Raw genomic sequence first — 21,162 nt, forward strand, 5'->3', positions numbered from 1 at the left:
TACTAATGAAATCTTGGAAAGAAATTGTGGAATGATTTTTTTTTTCAGATGGTTTTATTCCAATTAAGATGAATGCAAGGCTTAATGAGGACTTTTAAAGAAACAGATTCAGGAATTAGTAAGAAACACCGTTTTACCTACAAAAAATATAAGTTGAATGTTGGACAGCTAAAGAAGAAAGAGTAATCAAGATAGTAGAAGGCACAAAATAATTTGAGAAATATAATTTAATCTGCAGAATGATAGCCATTTTTATGATCATAATGTTAAATACTTGAGCAATCTGTACTTCATTTTCATAGCAAAGAGACAACCAGTAAGAGTTTATTTTAGGAATTTATTATTTTTTTTAAAAAAAGCAACTTCCAAGGTTTGTCATCGTACACATTTAGCCCAGTCTTCTATAGCAGGTACAGCAATAATTGATCTTTATAACAATGACTCAGAGGCACTAAAGATCCATAATGTCTTCTGAATTATCACAGATAGAAGAAAGAATTAGAAGAAGAGTTTAATGTTAAGTGTATTTAAAACATCATATTCTAATTCTTTTAAATTGGTTATCCAAGTACAATAATATAGTAGAGTTCGGATAACTAGAAAACGCAACTGACTAGAACATCCCATTCCTATCTGATGTGCATTAACAGGCTTTTCACTGCATATATCTTTATTATAGTTTGCAAACTAATTCAACCCACTTTTACACAGCATTAATTTCTTTTTGAGTTGGCGCTGGGCTGAAACTGTGGTGCAATATTTCATCTGTGTTTTTTTGTTTTTTCTAGTTCTTGGATGAATTTCCCTCTTCTGACCTGGTGTTTGAACTTTAGTGTGTATGAGACTTCCAGATAGTCTCTGCCCATTCTAGATATATTTACAGTGAAGTTACCCACAGCCAGATATCCAAGACTATTAATTAGTATGTCCACCAGCTCTGTCCTTGACTCAGGTAAAAGAGACCTTGTGTCTCACTGGAGTATGTGCCATGCTACAGGCCAGACACTGTTTGTGAGCTGGTCATTAACAGAGGTAACCACTCAAGGTTCTTCTTAATGCTGTGCAAATAAGGGTCTCGTCATTTCAGTAACTATTTGTACATTTATAAAAGCAATACAGTCATGGGAAAAACCAACAAGCACAGCTTGGTAGAATAACCTGCCATGAAATTTCATTGGCCTTATAATAATTTACTACAACTGTTCCTTTTATTCACACTGGATAGGAAATGCTTCCATCTAACACATGGAATATGAATATATACAACAAAAAGTTGGTTTTTATTAAAAAAAAAAACAAACTTCAGGAAGACAATAATATGAGGGTTGAAAAAAAATAATTTTGTGCAGTTTCCTGATCACAATCATATGTCTGCTACCTTTTACAAGGAACAACCAAGTACGGATAGACTTATAAACCAGTTAAAGAATTTTCCTGCTTGTAATAGCCTACTATTCAAATATTACCTTACTCATACAGTATAGAAGTTTCTCCTTCTCCACTGTCATTCTAAATGACTAGGGTTTACATGAAGAATCCGTTTTAAGGACAAACCCTGCTAATCCTCTTCGAAGCCATCATGTATTTGCAGTTCCCCATTTCATCAAAAAGTTTATCAAAACATCTTGGAAACTGCACGGGGGCTTCTGATTGATGTATGGTTGAGATCTTGAATGGTGCATTCTCACCTTATGCCTGCCGTCTTGATGCACAACGTTAACATCTTGGCTTTAACTTTTTGATGGCCGCAGTGAGCCGGGCGGCAGTGGTGTGGGGTGGACTGTTTTGTACCGCCAGCAGTCAAAACAGTGGCCAGGGGCTCAACGCCTCTAGGCTGTGAGCCTGGGAAACCCTTTTGCCTAGGGAATGGGTCTCTGGAGTCCAGCAATGTCACTGCGGGTCGCTGCGACATTCTGACACCTGCTTCATGGAGGACTGTACTAAAGAAGCAGCCTAATTTCAAAATACATAATTTGGGCCAGGATGGGGGGGCGAGCCCTGGAAATCATCTCTGATTTTAGCTCTATGAAGAAGCCGTGGGCATCTCTGGAAGTGGCAAGCTGGAAGAAGGGAGGGCCCAAGGTATGCCTGGGGAAGTGTCAGTTTGGTGTTGGCAATGCGTTTAGTGCCTTTAGCCCCCCACTAAGACCCTCTGCCTAGATCTATTTTCCCGACTGTACCTTTTATGTCCAAAGGTTTCCCATCCCCTCACACAATCCTTGTTTGCTTTTGCTTTCTAAAGTTGAGATAGCAATTAGGGATCATTTATTTTTCAATTTTAACTGATGAGTGGTGGCTCTTCAGACTTATGGTTTGAAGATTGTGAGGGAATCCTGGGCTCATTGGAAGATGTGCTGTGATTGATTAGCAATGTCTGCCACGGCTACAAGCATTTGTGTGTATGCAGTGCATGCTGGGTCCCCTGTCTTTGTTCTAAGTAAGGTGAAAGAATGAGATGGGCTTGGGGGGGTTCTTGCAAGATCTTTGGAGACCACAGCCCAAAGCACCAAGTTTGCATTTACTTTACATTCTGCTTTATTCTTGAAAAGATTTAAGAGTTTTAGGACTTTTAAGACCTGTGGAAAGTTGGAAAGGAAGGGAATTTTTAACAGGCTGGTGCAGCAGGCCCTGAACAATGGCTTCTGTTTTCATCCTTGGGTGATGAAGTTTAATGTTTAGAAAGTGATTATATAGCTTCCTGGTGACAACAGATTCAGAAAGACTTGAAGGAGTGGAGTGGTTCCCAGGCATGGTGGGAATTTCAGGCAGCTGATAGTATTTGTCAGTGTGCTGAAAAGCCAGGGAGAAATATATTTGCACCAGCTCTTTTGGGGGGATATATTCCTCAGTATGTCGGGACTATTGTCTCTCAGCTCTACCTAGAAGTCTCTGGTGCACAACTTTATGAAGAAAGAAAAAATCAGTGAGATTGTGTGGTAGGTGCTAGTGATGCCATTTTGGGAAGATCAACTCATATTTGTCTCTGGAAAATAGTATCAATCACTTCTTCATATCTCAAGTGATCTACATTGAAGCCAAATCTTGATTTTTCTTTTAACGTAAATCATAAACAAGTTGCTCTTCAACAATGTTACTGTCTGTTGATTTAGGGGCCATGTTGGGCCAAAGCCAGCCACCTCTAGCTGCTGATGGCCTGTGAGCTTTAGAAACTGTCCGATGCTCCCACCAGTACTCGCCTGTCGATGCACACACCTGATTTCACTTACACAGCAACATGGCAACATACCTTTTCCATCTGTGAACAACCACCCTCTTCCTCACTTGGAAATTGGGAGAATTTGGAAGGAAAATAAAGCATATCTTTTTATTCCTCTGCAAATCCCAGAATATGCTTTTGGATCCCTGTCTGATGTTGAGTTTCTTGTCACAATGGGGACCCTACTCTTTCCCCAAAGTTGTAGGTGAAGGGTTTTGACCTTCCTGGCTGGCATGGAGAGGATTCCTTGGTTCGTAGGTCTAGGGTCAAGAGATGGAGGTGAAGTGGAAGAGGGAAGGCAGAACTTAACAACCCAGCAATATGACTTCTTATCTGACGCTGCATTTCACCCTCAGAGAAATGATTTTCATATTGGTCTCCAGGAGACCCAATCCCACTTAGAGCATCTCAGCAGTTTCACTGTCTCTGGAACCTTCTAGAGATGATGGCTGGCTGGTGGCTATAATTGTGACTGTAGTTGCCTCATCACTGGTTTTCAGGCAATTCAAAATTTCAATTTCTTTCCGCTGATCACAATTGTTGGTGTATTGGTGTTAAAAACAAATTTTTATAGTGTGTGAATGTCAGTGGGCGTTATCACCACTCTTTTCCAAAGTGGAAGCCTCCTCTAACTGAAAAGACTTGTTCTAACACCACAGAGGAGCCTCCTCCCCAAAGTTTCTGAGAGAACCCAGAGCATGAACTGTGGGTTCTAGACAGAAGGTCTAGGAGGAGGTCGGGAGGGGGGTGGTGCCCTGTTGGGAGGGGGAGCCTGCGGAGGAGGGGGGAGAATGGAAGGTGGGGATGGAATTGGAGGGGTGGGGGCACTGGGAGGTGGGGGAGGGCAGTGGGGAGCAGGGGGTGGCGGGGTGTAGATGGGGGCAGGAGGCGGCGAGGTGGTATGGTAGGCGTTGTTGAGGGGGTACTTGGCAGGCGGATTGTTCTTGACTCTGGTGAAGTTGATACAGCGTCCCTGAAAGGGAATCAGAGAAAAAGAAACATGAGCTGATGCTTGCTGGGGTCTTACAACAGGGCGGGTGGGAAGTGCAGGGAGCGGGCCGCAAGAAACCTGCAGAAGGCAGATGCTTTCTGTCAGTGCTCTCAGCAGAGCATTGAAATAGAACCTGATAACAAATAAGCTCCCCATTTCCTTCTTCTGGGCTTACTATCAAGAGAGTTAATTCTTAGGTAGATTGATAAAGAGTCCAGGGCCCTCAGGGAGGAGAATGGGGTCCAGGGCTCTCAAGGAGGTGAAAAGGAAAACATTTTTTTCTACACTGCTTTGTCTTAGTCACATAAGATGTTATTTTCTTTAAGCCAAGAGCTGACAATTACACAAAACTCATCTTGCTCAAGGGTCTGTTTTTCCTTAAGCCCTGTACTAAGGATTATATAACAATGTATCTTGCTGAAAGACATGTTTCTCCTTTTTAACAAGAACCTTCTGATTAATCTTGTTATCTTAAGATGTATGTTATGGGAGTGGGTCTGGTAAAAGTATATAAGGCCTTGATAAGACTAGCCAGTGGGGCACTCTCTGTCCCCCTTCTGATGTCTATGTCAGAAGCTTTCTCTGTTCTTTGTCACTGTAAGAAAACTTCTGCCACAGAAAAGCTCTGAATATGCAAGCCTGGTCCCTGGTCCTGAAGCTAAATCTTTGGAGATCATGAATCTGACATTGTTCACCATAAGCTTTCATCTTGGGGGCTTTTAAGAGAATTAAGCTGCCAAGGGAAAGGGGCAGAGTTCTTATTCCATAATTTCTTTGAGCTGGTAAGGGACACAAACCCTAAATTGTTGAGGCCAACACTATGTTGCAAAATTATTTGTTCAACTTCATTTTGCCCCAGATTCTATCAAGTGTGCAGAAGAGAAGGGGACTGGATGCACAGGGTCAGGGCAAGTACAGAAGTCATTGAATTTAATCTCCTCAACAGCCTTGCCAGGCAGGTATTATTATCAATTGTTCTGTTTCACAAATGAGGGAACTGAGGCTCAGAAAGGTTAAACCACAACTAGGAAGAGGTGGGTTTGTTGTTACCAGTAGATGCAGCAGCCTGCTCCAGGCTCCTGCCTCCTTAGCGCTCTGACATAGACAGTTTATCCTGCTTTTGCTTTGGCTGGGGAAGCCTTCTTCTTCCAGGTGCTGTGGCACCTGCTTGGGTGCCCTTAGATTCTTAAGAAATACAACCTGGGGACCTTTTATTGCAACACAGGAATCTACTCTGAATTCTGCCTTTTCTCTACCCTTCCCAGGGAGCCGGCTGGATAATGCAGAGTAGACACCTGGAACACTTACAACCGCCTACTGAAAGGAGTCCTCTCCCCCTGGGGCACTTCCCCTCTGCTCTTTGGAAGCACACACCCACCAGCTCTATTCCTTTAAAAAAATTATTATTTTTTAATTGGAGGGTAATTACAATCTTGTGATGTTTTTTGCCATATATCAACATGAATCAGCCATGTGTACACATGTGTCCCCCCATCCTGAACCCCCTCCCACCTGCCTCCCCACCCCATCCCTCTGGGTTGTCCCAGAGCACTGACTTTCGGTGCCCTGCCTCATGCATCGAACTTGCACTGGTCATCTATTTAACATATGGTAATATGCATGTTTCAATGCTATTCTCTCGTATCATCCCACCCTCTCCTTCTCACACAGAGTCCTAAAGTCTGCTCTTTACATGTGTCTCTTTTACTGTCTTACATATAGGATCGTCGTGTTCCCGTCTTTCTAAATTCCATATAAATGCGTTTATACAGTATTTGTATTTCTCTTTCTGACTCACTTCACTCTGTATAATAGGCTCCAGTTTCATCCACCTCATTAGACCTGACTCAAATGTGTTCCTTTTTATAGCTGAGTAAGATTTCATTGTGTGTGTGTACCACAACTTCCTTATCCAATAGACCAGTTAGACCTATTTGATATCTACAGGGCATTTCACCCAAAAACAATGGATTTCAGTTCTATTCTTAATAGGTGCTTGGGAGCCTTCCACTCAACACTGGACTCTGCAAGGGGTGGGAGCACAGGGCCTCTCCCCCTCATGAAGTTCTCCTTCTGGTATGTGGACCCCCTACCCCCCATCACCTTTCCCATTTGACCCTCCCCTGCCTGTCTGGGCAGGAGACTGGCCACCCCTGTGGGCCCGGGCCTTTTCCCAAACTTCCCATGCCCATGGGGGCATCTTCTTCTCCCTACAGTGTGTCCTGGATGCTGACTAAATCCTTCCCCAGGAGGCTGAGGCAGGGTACCCCCTCTGAGGCTGTCCTTTTCTCCTCGTCCTGCTCATCTTAACCTTATTATAACCCACGACAGGGATGACACTGGGGCTTCCTCTGAGGAGGAAGTGTGGATTTTTCCTGGCTTCCTTCTTTAGGATGGACGCCATCCTCTACTGTCCAGCCTGGATGTGATGTGTCCGGAGAGGCCAGGGTTTCCTTTTCCAGGCCTTTCGAGGAAGAGCCTGGGGGAGTGGGGGATGAAGAGGGTGTGACTGTAGACCTTAAGAACCAATTACCCAAAGGACAAGAGGGAAATACAAGTGTGTGATCTGAGACTCGGCTTGGGGAGAGTCATGGCAGGGGCACGATGCAGGTTTGTGGGCACCAATGGGGGCGGGGCCAGAGCACAGCTTTCCTCATACACGCGCCCCTCCCGCATCTTTCAGTCCAGAGTCAGGTCCTTTGTCCTCCAGGCATCTTTCCCTGAAAAGTCCGGCTTCAACTCATTCCTTGCTTTCCTCCCTGAATTCTCTAGTTACCGTCTACACCACACTCCGAAGCCTGCATCCTATAATTGTTTTATTTGTAAATGCCTTGGCTTCCTGACTAGATGAGAAACTTCTGGAAGGCACTGCCCTTGTTTTGTCATCTGCTGCTCCACTGTTGGTTGGTTTAGGAATTACAAGGCCATATTTAGGTGCCGGCACCCCAGTTCCTATTAGCTTGCCTTTTATGAAATTAAACCAGGGCCTGACCTCATTAGGTTCTGATTGGGGTCCACTAACTGCAGAAATCAGTTACCATTGCATTACCAGCAACTCCAAGATCATGGTCGGACTTTCATGAGTTAGTTTTGTGACCCAGTGCTGTGAATTCCTGTTTGCTCAATCAGCCCTCTTTTACAGCTTTATAAACCTAAGCCTCAGTTATAGTTTATTTATGATCCTGGATAGAGCTGTTTCTTTCAAGATGTGAAAGTCCTAATTTTATTACCATCTGTGATAAGTTCCTTTAATGGGTAACTCAGCGTTAGGATTTACTGTACTACATGTTCTGTCCTATGTTCCTAGATATGCCCAACCAGACCAGGGGACTAGAGAAACCCATTTCTTTTAAAGCTGAAGGAAAGTTCCCTTCCTGGGGAATGAGATGCTGATGCCTGTGGTCGAGTCCCCACGTACCTTCAGATCTCCTTTAGGGCTGGCTGTCCCACTATTCTCTCCCTCCCTCCAGGGATTAGTGATGGTCAGGGTGGTCAAGAGACGAGGTGAATGAACCCAGAGGTCCGTTTAATTATTTCATGCAATTGCAGCTAGTACTTTTACCAGAGACAAAATTAGGAGCTCCCAGGCTTCTTCTATCAATACTTCCATTCATAACCCAGATTTGGATTCCTCAGTGTCTTCAAAAGAATTTGAAAGGATCCACTGAGCAAACTCTCTCACATCTGTCAGCTAAAGATGGAGTTCAAGTAGGCAGGGGTTGGGGGTGGGGGGGGGATGAGAGTGAGGAGAAGAGAGATCTTCCTTGGTCAGCCCCTCCCCAGCCACCATCACAGCCTTTGGCCATAGCAGCTGAGGGACAGGGATGGGGTGGGGTGGGGGAGAGGCAAAGAGCACCCCTTGCTAGAGTCAGTAATACCCCAGGAGTGCCCTGAGGTCACCTGCTGCAGAGCACAGGTACAGACCTAGCCCCCTGGAGCGGAGAGCAGCAGCTCAGAGCCAGAGGGCAGGGGGCAAGCTCACAGCCTCTGTCATGCCCCTCCTGAGTGACACCCCACTGTCAGACATGAGGTGGGGCTAATACACCACCTGCCACTCACTGTCAAGATGAGGACTAACTTAATCAGCATTGGTGATGGGCTTGGAACAGTGCCTGGCACTTATCTGGTAAGTGAAGTTGAGTCTAGGTGGGGAAACAGACAGTAATGTCTATTGTGCTCAGACATGATAATGACCTTGTCTAGGGTAGAAAGGCCAGTTGGAGGTAGTAGCAGGTTTTCTGACTCCTAGTTTAGTGCCTTCTAGGATGACCGTAGGGTAGAACCTCTACATTCCTCACCTGGCTTCTAGAATAAAACTGATACATAGGGGTGAAAAAAAATGTAGCAATGGACAGGTGACCAGAGCAGCTCCCAGAGTCCGCTCACTTCCCTACCCTCTTCTATTCTCCCATTGCTGCGCCACTCCTATAACTTATTCTTACAGGACACAGTTGACTGGCAATGCTGTCACACATACTTATCGTCCCCAAAAGAAGATGCAGACACTGCATAAACAGATCTCTGGAGTCAGTTACAGTAAGACGCAGTTAGGACTTCAGGGAGGGGTGTGGCTACAAATTAAATTCTTAAAACCTGGAGCCAGAGGAGCCAACACAAACACTGTAACACTTAGACCATATAATTGGCCTAAAGATCAGTTTACACGACATCAGTTTTTGCTTGTGAGAGGGTAATAGAAAGGCCAGATGGTTTTAGTGTCACGTATGCCAGCGAATCTGCACCAGTGTTTGGTTAAAAGGTTGCTTGGAAGAAGCACTTAATTCTTCCACTGGTCTCTGTAACCAGTTTAATTCGCTGCACTATTGCTTTTGGGTGGTTTGATTCAGAGCCAGTATTTGGTTTTGACCTCAGTTTACCTCATTGCTCATTTACAAAGTAAAAATGCCAAGTATTTTTACATATTAGCAATAAAATGTCCTGATTAAATTTTAAGAAGAAAATGCAACAATATTTCCTGCTAAGTGGAGGCACAGCAGGATCCTAGGTGGCATTCCCTCTGAACTGAAAAATTCCACTTTGATTTGGTTGCATTTAATGGTGTTGGGAGGATTCTTAGAAATGTCCAGACACATCATCCACTTTATTATCAAACCCCATCAGCTAAGTATTATCATCAGTGTATAGAAAGGAAGTCGACTGAGGAGGTAGAACTATTTAAATAATGTGCCCAAGACCACACAGCTGGAAAATTGTAGGAATGGTATTAAAACCTAGCTCTGCTTGCCCTAGGCTCTCATTCACCCCTCCTTTTACTGTATTATCCTGAATATAGACTAAAAGTGCTAATAATGCTGTTGAAGCACTTGTAGACAGTATCATATAATGTAGTACTTGGCCACAGTCCATCAGCTGTCAAGAGATCTTTCCAGAACCTAAGTTTGGTCAATTCACCCCCCAGGTCACCATCATTCAATGGCTCCCACTAATGCTGAAGCTGAAACTCCAATACTCTGGCCACCCGATGCGAAGAACTGACTCATTGGAAAAGACCCTGATGCTGGGAAAGATTGAAGGTGGGAGGAGAAGGGGATGACAGAGGATGAGATGGCTGGATGGCATCGCCAACTCGATGGACATGAGTTTGGGTAAACTCCGGGAGGTGGTGATGGACAGGGAGGCCTGGCGTGCTGTAGTCCATGGGGTCGCAAAGATTGGACACGACTGAGTGACTGAACTGAACTGAACTGAGTGATCTTTAGAGTAAATTCCAAACACTTTCTTCCAATAGCATACGCAGCCTTTTGTGATCTGGTCCTTGCTTACACCTTTAAATTAAATTCTTGCTCTTTTATTGCAGTATGTTTAGCTGAGCACATCCTAAGCTCCGCACAAATATTTATTTAATGAAGTCTGTACTTTGCCACTTGGTTTTCTTCTCAATATAAACTTTGTTCCCCAATGTGTGGGTGAATATTTTTGAGGCTCCATCTGCTTCTCCTTTTGAGATCTTCACAGCAGCATGAGGTTCAAGTTTAGGCTGGCACTCAGCGAATATTGCTCATATCTCCAAGTGTCTCTGAAGTGGAGTGTCTCTGATTCCTTCTTAGGAAGCTCAGATTTTCCCTGCAAGTCTAGTTTCTCAGAGGACCAAAGGTCCATGATCTCACAGCTCTGTGTTTACATCTCCTCAGTTATCCTGCGATGGTTTCCTTTGACCATAGGAGTGGTGAGAATTCTATGTATTCCTTTTGATTTCCACACTTGAAATGTTGACACGTTACTTTTAAACATACCTTTTTAGGTTACTTTTTATTGATTTATCAAGGGAAGTTGGTCTTCAATAAAACTTTCTATCTAAATTGGAGGGGACATACTCTGAAATGATCATGGCATAGGCAGGATGAAAGATCTTATTGACCAGGTTCTGGCTTCTTTCCAGCTTTGAACTGCAGACAGATGGTCCAGGAAGAACAGGCAGGAAGCTGGGGGTGTGGGACTGTGGTCTGTCTGCCCGCCCTGTGGGTCTGGCCTGGGAGGCAGAGCTCTACCCCCAGTCCTGCCTCTAGCATGTGAAACTCTGAGTCCTTTTCTTTCTTGGTTCTCAGCCTCATCATCTCTGGAACAAAACTGTTGTGCTTGCTAGATGATGTCCAAAGACCCTTCAGATCAAAATTTAAACTGCCTTGGAACTCTTTAACTTGGATACTTTAATCTGAAGTCTTCGGGGGCACCCAGTTTGCACATCTTTTTATAGACTATTTAGTTTGGCTAACTCTTTGTATTGCATATTTTCCATTTGGTCATCAGATTTATAGAACATTAATAGACTGAAAATTCAGAATTGGATTCTCTATGCTCTGCTCTTTTTTGTTACCATGGTAAGGATTCAAGCTTGCCTGCGGGTTCATGAATTTGGGTTTGCGGGAGATGTGTGAGAAGAGCTGAGGTCTGATTGTATGCAGAAGACTTGCCAGTGGTGAGCTCATGTGTGCTGAGTGCTGTAAAACATCTGTTTGGGTATCAGGCACCCTCAATGGAGAGGGAGCTGGCCTTCAGAGATGGTTAAAAATACGCCATGGCTTCCACTGATTAAACCAAATAGTTTCCTATGAACAGAGGTCACTTAAGGAAATTGGATTTCACAGGAAGAATATGAAAATAATCAGACGGAAAATGGAGACCATGTCTGCCAAGTTTCGTCTGACGAACACCTTTACTCTCTGGTCTAGTTCCTCCACTGATTGTCCTGTTTGGAGGTATTTCTCAAGTTACAAATGGATCAGGTTTCCAAAGCTTGTTTTATGTCAGTTGTTTAGAATTAGGAGCATAGTTCCTAACTTACATCATTCTTGTAAATGGGGGTTGGTTCTCAGGCTAGACCACAAAAAGCTCACTGGCGTGTTGAAGCAACTGATGTAATTCTGCTGCAGTAGATGTTCTGGTGATAAATGAGACACATGAACAATGAACGGATGGAGGATGGGATTTGAAGACTGCATCATGCCTTTTCTTCTGCCTGAATCTCTTCATTTGTTAAGTCATTTGTGCATTTCTTTCCCACAAATGGTTTTTGAGTGCTAACCGTGTCCTGGACACCTTATAAGGTGCTGCAGACAGTGCTGAGCAACCAAACACAGTCCTGGCCCTCAAGAAGAATATAGTCCAGAAGTGGAGGTAGACAGCAATCAAACAATCCCACAAATAAATGGATCTCAGCACCTATGGGCTTCCCTGGTGGCTTAGATGATAAAGAACCCGCCTGCAATGTGGGAGACCTGAGTTTGATCTCTGGATTGGGAATATCCCCGGAGGAAGGCATGGCAAGCCACTCCAGTATTCTTGCCCAGAGAATCCCCATGGGCAGAGGAGCCTGGTGGGCTACAGTCCAACTACAGTTGGACATGACTGAGTGATTAAGCACACACAGAACACAATATTTGTGTTCCGTGTCACTGTCCTTGGTCATAGTTGACTGGACAGGGGAGTGGACACCTAATTTGAGGTAGACAGATCAGATTCTCTCTTCCGGGAGTTTGGAATTATGACTAAATTTGCAGGCAGTCATTGAGTTAGGGTTGATCTCAGTTAGGAAATATAAGTGGAAACTGGGGGATGGCCATCTACTGCCACAGTCAGGGAGAAGCAGAGTTCTGATTCTCTTACAAATGATGAATACTTTATTTTATGTTTGGCTGCATCAGGTCTTAGCTGCAGTACACGGGATCTTCATTACAGCATGCAGGATCTTTTGTTGTGATGTGTGGATTCTCTAGTTGAGGCACGTGGGCTCAGTAGCCCTGTGGCACATGGGATCTTAGTTTCTCAACCAGAGATTGAACCCGCGTCCCCTGCGTTACAAGGCAGATTCTTAACCACTGGACCATTAAAGAAGTCTCTGATTCTCTCTCTTTAAGATCTCTCCTATCCATCCATTCATTCTTCCACTGAGCCACTCAGTGAACCTGTCTTCCTGCTTTCTGCCTTTCTCTTTTCCAATGATATTTTGGTTTCCATGTAAAATTTATATGTAGAGGGCAGGAGGAGAAGAGGGCAACAGAGGATGAGATGGTTGGATGACATTACTGACTCAATGGACATGAGCTTGAGCAAGCTCTGGGTATGATGAAGGACAGGGATGCTGGTGGGCTACAATCCACCGGGTCACAAAGAGTCAGATATGACTTAGTGACTGAACAACAAATGCACATAGATATACACATGTATGCACAAACATGGATAAAGAACTATATATAAGATGTGTGTAGGCTTCCCTAGTGGCTCAGGGGTAAAGAATTTGCCTGTGATGCAGGAGAAACAGGTTCAATCCCTGGGTTGGGAAGATACCTTGGAGGAGGAAATGGCAACCCACTCCAGGATTCTTGCCTGGAAAATCCCATGGACGGAGGAGCCTGGCAGGCTACAGTCCATGGGATCACAAAGAGTCAGATACAACTGAGTGACTGAGCGTGCATGCAATAAGATGTATGTATACCTCCAATACTTTGGCCACCTCATGCGAAGAGCTGACTCATCGGATAAGACTCTGATGCTGGGAGGGATTGGGGGCAGGAGGAGAAGGGGATGACAGAGGATGAGATGGCTGGATGGCATCACCGACTTGATGGACATGAGGTTGAGTGAGCTCTGGGAGTTGGTGATGGACAGGGAGGCCTGGCGTGCTGTGATTCATGGGGTCGCAAAGAGTCGGACACAACTGAGCAACTGAACTGAACTGAACTGATGCCTGTATATGGGCTTCCCTGGTGGTTCAGATGCTAAAGAATCTGCCTGCATGTGGGAGACCTGGGTTCAATCCCTGGGTTGGGAAGATCCCTTGGAGGAAGGCATGGCAACCCACTTCATTATTCTTGCCTGGAGAATCCTCATGGACGGAGAAGGTTGTCGGGCTACAGTCCATGGGGTTTCAAAGGGTCGGACACAACTGAGTGACTAAGCACAGCACATGGCTGTATATATAAACATTCATATATTTCTATATGTAAATATAAATATATATATATATATATAATCATATACATATTACATAGACACACAGTCAATATTGTCTTCCTGCTTAAAGGCTTCAGTGTCTCCCCACCTTCTATAGGAAGATATCCAAGCTCCTCAGCATGAATTGGTCCTGCTCCCTTGGTATTTCTTTCTGCCAATTTCATGTGCTTTTCTTTTTTTGAACCCTATACTTCAGCTTTGGTCCATCACTGGAAATGAAGTTACCACATTCTGGCTCTTCATTTAACAGCATCCATTCATAGGCCCAAGTCGAGGACAGGGACAAAGTTGCAGAGACACCTGTCTTGCCTTCTTCCTCTTCCCCAAAGTCAGAGCCGAGGGCGAAGAGAAGGGTGTGCTGTGAGTGGTGATGCCAGAATTCTTCTCTGCTCCCTTTTCTCCACTGCACCCTTACCCTGTCTATAAATCTCATATAATAGCCTGCCTTTTATGTGCTGTTCATGGAAAAGGATCCAAGGTCAATTCCTTTAGTTATTTGATGCATTTTGCTGACACACATACTGGCCTGCTCTCCATAATAACTTCTTTGGATGCCAAAACTGAGGGTAAGATGAAAGCACGAAGGAAATATTTGGTAACAAGAGCAAACTAGAAAAAGGAAAGGGTAGAAATATTAAAAAATGGCACATCTTTAGTGCGACATGTGTAAACACGGGGTTTGTTAAGAACGGTGACTGAGATAAGACATTTAAGAGCAAAATTCCCCTTTTTTTCTGAATACCAAGTTCTGCAGTTTATTTGTGGAAAGTTTGGAAAATGCACAAAGGAAGGAGGGAAAAGCGGAGGGAAGAATTTCAATGCTCACACTCAGAGTTGTGCTCATTCCTTCAGATCACACACATACATACACATGCAGAGAGTGGGCACATGTTTACAAAAAATGGTGTCATCATGTATCAAAGTTTTTTAAATAAAATGCTATGGTCATTTCTCCCCTGCCATTTTCAATGGTTGCATAATCTGTCCCATGGAAGTACCAAATGCAATTATTATATTCTTTATTGGGCATTATGAGTCTATTTAATTTCTAACTATCCTCATATTTCTAAAATAAACTTCTGAAAATTGTTAATTTTTGATTTGGGATTTTTGCACCAATTTTCACACGTGAGATTGGCCACTTTTGTTCTTTTTATCATCAAGGTAATGATTTTCACTAAAGGAATTGGGAAGATTTTCATCTTTTTTGTATATCCTATATTTGTGAAATAGCCTAAGAATTGTTAGTTCACTAAAGAATGATAAAATTCTCTTAAAATCTTTCTGGACATGTTATTTTTCTTAAGTGCAGCTTTTTGATGGTTTTAAAAGTTTTTGCCATAGATATTGACCTATTCTGGTTTTATAGTTTTTCTTGAGTCTATTTCTTTAATTTATCCTTTCTTAGAAAATCATTCATTTTATCAAGATTTTTTAATCCCTTGCATAGATCTATGCTTTGTACATAGGAAATTCTTACAATTAAGCAAATCTCTTTCTTTGTGATAATACCCCTTTTCTCATTATCCATATTATCCATATTTAGATATCCTGACTTTTCTGAATTTCAAAGATTTGTCAATGATACTGGTATTTGCAAAGAAAAAAATTTAAGACTTATTTCTCAGTTCTACTCATTTGGTTGGTTTTCATTAATTTGTTCTTAGACTCACAGATTTCTTGTTACTGTTTTTTGTAGATTTGTTTCATATTCTTTTCTAATTTTTAACTCATGCTTAGCTCATTGTTTTCATATTTTCTAATAATGAAAAAAATTAAGTCTATGATTTTTTCCAATTCCCATAGGTTTTAATTGTGGTGTTCTAATTGTCTTTATTTTCTAGAATCCCAGTAATTGTCATTTTCCTTTCTCCTTAGACTCAACAGTAATTTATGAGAGTGTTTTAAAACTTCTAAGGGCTTTAAAAAAGAGTTAAACTCTTATTCCTAACTTCCAGGCATGGTTTGTTTATTTGTATTTTTGGTGGTGATGTGGTGGGGAAAACGTGGCCTGTAAAAGTATATTTTTTCTCCTCTTCCCAGTTTTCTTTGTTGCCTAAGTTATAGTAATTTTTCACAAATTTAAAAAATACTGTGAATTTTCTAGTTGATGGGTACACTGTTAAAGAAATATCCAAAAATCTATTTTTATTAGATTAAAGCCTCTCTATCTGTTATTTATTTTTTCTTGATCTGTTGAAGGCTAAGAGTGGTATGCGTTTATTAATTCCTCTATACTTCAATTTTAAACAATTGTATTTGCTCAAATTTTGCTTTTCTGCTTTAGTCATTGGGCCACCCAAGAGCAGCAGGGGAAGGGCCTCTCTCAGAGCGGTCTAGGCAGAGAGTTCTGTTCCAAAGAATTCTCTCTTCCTGTTTGGGTAGCTTGTCTGCAGGAATAGCTGCCATCAACTCCTTCCTTCCTCTGGGTACAGGCTTCTGCCCCTGGTGAGGAAGAGTCCGTTTTTCCACTCCCTTGAATCTGGTTTGTGATAGTTTATTTACTTGGAGTTATTTATTTATTTGTTTTTGGTTGCCTGGGTCTTTGTTGCTGCTCACGGGCTTTCTCTAGTTGCAGTGAGTGGAGGCTACTCTTCGTTGCCGTGTATGGTCTTCTCATTGCAGCAGGTTCTCTTGTTGCAAAGCACGGGCTCTTGACGCAAGGGCTTCAGCAGTTGCAGAGCGCGGGCTCAGTATTTGTGGTGCATGGGCTTAGTTGCTCCATGAGGCATGTGGAATCTTCCCGGACCAGGGATCATACCTGTGTCCCCTGCATTAGCAGGCAGGTTCCTATCCACTGTATCACCAGGGAAGACCTGTGATAGTTCTGAATAATGAAACATAATGGAGATTACGTACTAGCTTTGAGACTGATATCAAGTGGCCTGGAAGTTTCTGCTTCCTGTTTTTGGTGCCCTGAGCCTCGGTGTAAGAGGTCCAGACTACTGTAGTGAAAGGCCATGTGAAGAGCACTGGGCACAGACAGGTGAGTGAAGAAGCCTTCCTGGACAGCTAGCCCAGTCCATCCTGATGACTCTAGCTCTAGCCACCATCTGACTGCAACCTTATGAGAGACCAGACCCCAGGTGAGAAGTATACAAGTGAGTCAGGTCAGCCCACAGAACTGTGAGAGAAATAGCAAGTTATTGTTTTAAACCACTATATTTTATTTACTTATTTTATTACACAAGTTTGAGGAGGACAGCATTATAGTTCAACATCTGTGTACACTACAGAGCAATCACCACCACAGGTTTAGTTACCATCTATCACTATACAATTGACTCCCTTCACCATTGTGTCCACCCCCACCCCTTTCCCCTTTGATAACAACTAATCTGTCCTCTGTATCTATGAGTGGTTTTTTTTGTTTTTGTTGGTTGTTTTTTAGATTGCTCATATGAGTGATAGACTATGGTAGCTGTCTTTGACTTATTAGCTGAGCATAATATCCTCAAAGTCCATCCATACTGTTGCAAATAACGGGATTTCATTCTGTTTTATGGCTGAGTAGATTGCTGGGAGAAATATCAATAATCTCAGATATGCAGATGACACTACCCTTATGGCAGAAAGTGAAGAGGAACTCAAAAGCCTCTTGATGAAAGTGAAAGAGAAGAGTGAAAAGGCTGGCTTGAAGCTCAACATTCAGAAAACAAAGATCATGGCATCTGGTCCCATCACTTCATGGGAAATAGATGGAAAAACAGTGGAAACAGTGTCAGACTTTGTTTTTTTTGGCTCCAAAATCACTGCAGATGCTGATTGCAGCCATGAAATTAAAAGACACTTACTCCTTGGAAGGAAAGTTATGACCAGCCTAGATAGCATATTAAAAAGCAGAGACATTACTTTGCCAACCAAGGTCCATCTAATCAAGGCTATGGTTTTTCCCGTGGTCATGTATGGATGTGAGAGTTGGACTGTGAAGAAAGCTGATCGCCGAAGAATTGATGCTTTTGAACTGTGGTGTTGGAGAAGACTCTTGAGAGTCCCTTGTACCGCAAGGAGATCCAACCAGTCCATTCTAAGGGAGATCGATCCTGGGTGTTCATTGGAAGCACTGATGCTAAAGCTGAAACTGCAATACTTTGGCTATCTCATGCGACGAGTTGACTCACTGGAAAAGACTCTGATGCTGGGAAAGGTTGGGGGTGGGAGGAGAAGGGGACGACCGAGAATGAGATGGCTGGATGGCATCACCGACTCTGTGGACATGAGTTTGACTGAACTCCGGGAGTTGGTGATGGACAGGGAGGCCTGGCGTGCTGTGATTCATGGGGTCGCGGAGAGTCGGACACGACTGAGCGACTGAACTGAACTGAACTGAACTGAGTACTCCATTGTGTTTATGTGTATGAAAAGTGAAAATGAAAGTGTTAGCCTCTCAGTTGTGTCCTACTCTTTGCGACCCCATAGACTGCAGCATGCCAGGTTCATCTGTCCATGGAATTCTCCAGGCAGGAATACTGGAGTGGGCTGCCATTCCCTTCTCCAGGGGAACTTCCCAACCCAGGGATTGAACCCGGGTCTCCTGCATTGCAGGCTGATTCTTTACCATCTGAGTGCACCTGGGAAGCCCATTTATATGTGTGTGTGTATGTATATGTGTGTATATGTATACATACATACATATGTATACACATATGCACATATACATACATACACACCACATCTTCTTTATCCATTCATCCACTGACAGACACTTAGGCTTTCTCCATATCTTGGCTATTGGAAAAAATGCTTCAGTGAACACACAAGGGTCTATGTCTTTCCAAGTGAGTGTCCAGAAGTGGAATAGCTGGGTCGTATGGTAATTCTGGGCTTCCCAAGTGGCATTAGTGGTAAAGAACACACCTGCCAAGGCAGCAGACATAGAGATGTGGGTTTGATTCCTGGGTTGGGAAGATCCCCTGGAGGAGGGCATGGCAACTCACTCCAGTATTCTTGCCTGGAGAATCCCATGGACAGAGGAACCTGGCAGGGTACAGTCCATAGGGTCGCACAGGGTCAGATGCAACTGAAGTGACTTAGCACACACACACACAGAGACACACACACTATTCTTATTTTTTTTGGAATCTTAATACTGTTTTCCATAGTGGTCGCACCAATTTACATTCCTACCAGCAGTGCACAGGGTTCCCTTTTCTCCACATTCTCTCCAACATTTTTATTCCTTGTCTTTTCCATAATAACCATTCTAACAGGTGTGAGGCAGTATCTCATTGTGGTCTTGATCTGCATGTTCCTGATAACTAGTGTCATGCCTGTTGGCCATATATGTGTCTTTCTTTTTTTTTTGGTACTTAAAAAAACTTTTTTAAATTGGAGGATAATTGCTTTACAATGTGTTGGTTTCTGCCATACAACAACATAAATCAGCCAAAAGTATACAAATGTCCCCTCCCTCTTGAAACTCCCTTCCACCCCCTACTTCATCCCACCCCTCCATGTTGTCACAGAGCACTGGGTTGAGCTCCCTGTGTTATACAGCAACTTCCCACTAGCTAGCTATTTTACATATGGTAAATTCTATTATGGTCAATGCTGCTCTCTCAATGCGTCCCACCCTCTCCTTCCCCTGCAGTGTCCACAGTCTGTTCTCTATGTCTGAGTCTCTATTCTTCCCCTGCAAATAGGTGCATCAGTACCATTTTTCTAGATTCCATGTGTGCTAAGTCCTTCAGTCATGTCCGACTCATGTCTGACCAATGTGATCCTATGGACTGTAGCCTACCAGGCTCCTCTGTCCATGGAATTCTCCAGGCAAGATGGGGAGGGAGATGGGAGAGAGGAATTTGTTGAGGTTTGGCAGAAAACAACAAAATTCTAATTGAAGGAATTATCCTTCAATTAGAAAATAAAAAAAAAAAAAAAGAATACTGGACTGGGTTGCCATGCCCTCCTCCAGGGGATCTTCCTGTTTCAGGGATCAAACCCATGTCTCTTATGCATCCTGCGTTGGCAGGAGGGTTCTTTACCATCAGCACCAATTACATGATATTTATTTTTCTCTTTCTGACTTACCTCACTCTGTTCATCCACCTCACTAGAAGGGACTCAAATCTGCTCCTTTGTATGGCTGAGTAATATTCCATTGTATATATGTGCCACAACTTCTTTATCCAGTCATCTGTTGATGGGCACCTAGGTTGCTTCCATGTCCTAGCTATTGTAAATAGTGCTGCAATAAACACTGGGGGTACATGTGTCTTTTTGAATTATGGTTTTCTCAGGGTACATGCCCAGTAGTGGGATTGCTGGGCCTTATGGTACTTTTATCCCTAGTTTTTAAAGAAATCTCCATACTGCTCTCCATAGTGCCTGTATCAATTTACATTCCCACCAACTGTGCAAGTTCCCTTTTCTCCACATCCTTTCCAGCATTTATTGTTTGCATATTTTTTGATGATGGCCATTCTGACTGGTGTGAGATGATACCTCATTGTAGTTTTGATTTGCATTTCTCTAGTAATGAGCGATGTTGAACATTTTTTTTTCATGTGTTTATTGGCCATCTGTATGTCTTCTTTGGAGAAATGTCTGTTTAGGTATTCTGCCCATTTTTTGATTGGGTTGTTTGTTTTTCTGATATTGAGCTGCATGAGCTGCTTGTATATTTTGGAGAGTAATCCCTTATCAGTTGCTTCATTTATAATAATTATTTTCTCCCATTTGGGGCTGTAGGAATTAACTTTCCTGTATGTCTTCTTTAAACTCAGAGAGTGTGATACCTTCAGCTTTGTTTTTCTTTTTCAAGGTTATTTTGGCTATTTGGGATCTTTTGTGATGCCATACAAGTTTTAGAACTATTTGTTTTAGTTCTGTGAAATATGCCATCATGCAAGCATGCACACTATGTCACTTCAGTTATGTCTGACTTTTTGTGACCCTATGGATTATAGCCTATCAGGTTCCTTTGTCCATGGGATTCTCCAGGCAAGAATACTGGAGTGGTTTGCCATGTCTTCCTCCAGGGGATCTTCCCAACCCAGGGATCGAACCTACATCTCCTACACTGCAGGCAGATTCTTTACCACTGAGCCATGGGGGAAGCCTTTGTAGCCATTATATTTTAGAGTGACTTGTCACAGAATGGTATTGAAATAAGTGGTAATTCATCTCTTTGCCTAGTAGGATCATTCCTCTTTGTGGAGCTGAGTAAAGGAATTTTTGTGGGTTTCTCATTTTTTGTGGACACAACTTGGTATTCTTCAAAGGTGTTGGTAAGGACCATGATCTTTGCTCTACTTATTGACTGATTGGCTAGGACTTCAGATGGCTAGAATCCATGGGCCTTAAGGAGAAAGATAAGCTTGCTGACTGAGAAAGATATAACCTCAAAGGAAACCATCACAATTTTCCCTTTTTGTTCTCTTGATATTACCCTACATTATTCATTATGAAATGTAGGCTGTGATGGTGATGAGAAAAGGCTGAACTGGGAAAGAAATAGCCAAGATGTTGCAATATTGAAAGG

General features: G+C 43.0%; 1 protein-coding gene across 1 annotated transcript in view; it reads right to left on the reverse strand.

The window, feature by feature from the left end:
• Positions 1–323: 323 nt before the first annotated feature.
• The window catches only part of ANTXR1 (ANTXR cell adhesion molecule 1), a 266,648-nt gene continuing 245,809 nt past the window's right edge, over positions 324–21,162 (reverse strand). The window contains exon 18 of the mRNA XM_055400577.2: positions 324–4,190. Coding sequence (XP_055256552.1) covers positions 3,930–4,190 — 261 coding nt within the window. The 3' untranslated portion in view covers positions 324–3,929. The remainder of the gene's footprint in view (positions 4,191–21,162) is intronic.

The sequence above is a fragment of the Moschus berezovskii genome, chromosome 11, assembly GCF_049115385.1.
Source record: "Moschus berezovskii isolate FMDL1 chromosome 11, NW_MosBer_1.0, whole genome shotgun sequence".
Lineage (NCBI taxonomy): Eukaryota > Metazoa > Chordata > Mammalia > Artiodactyla > Moschidae > Moschus > Moschus berezovskii.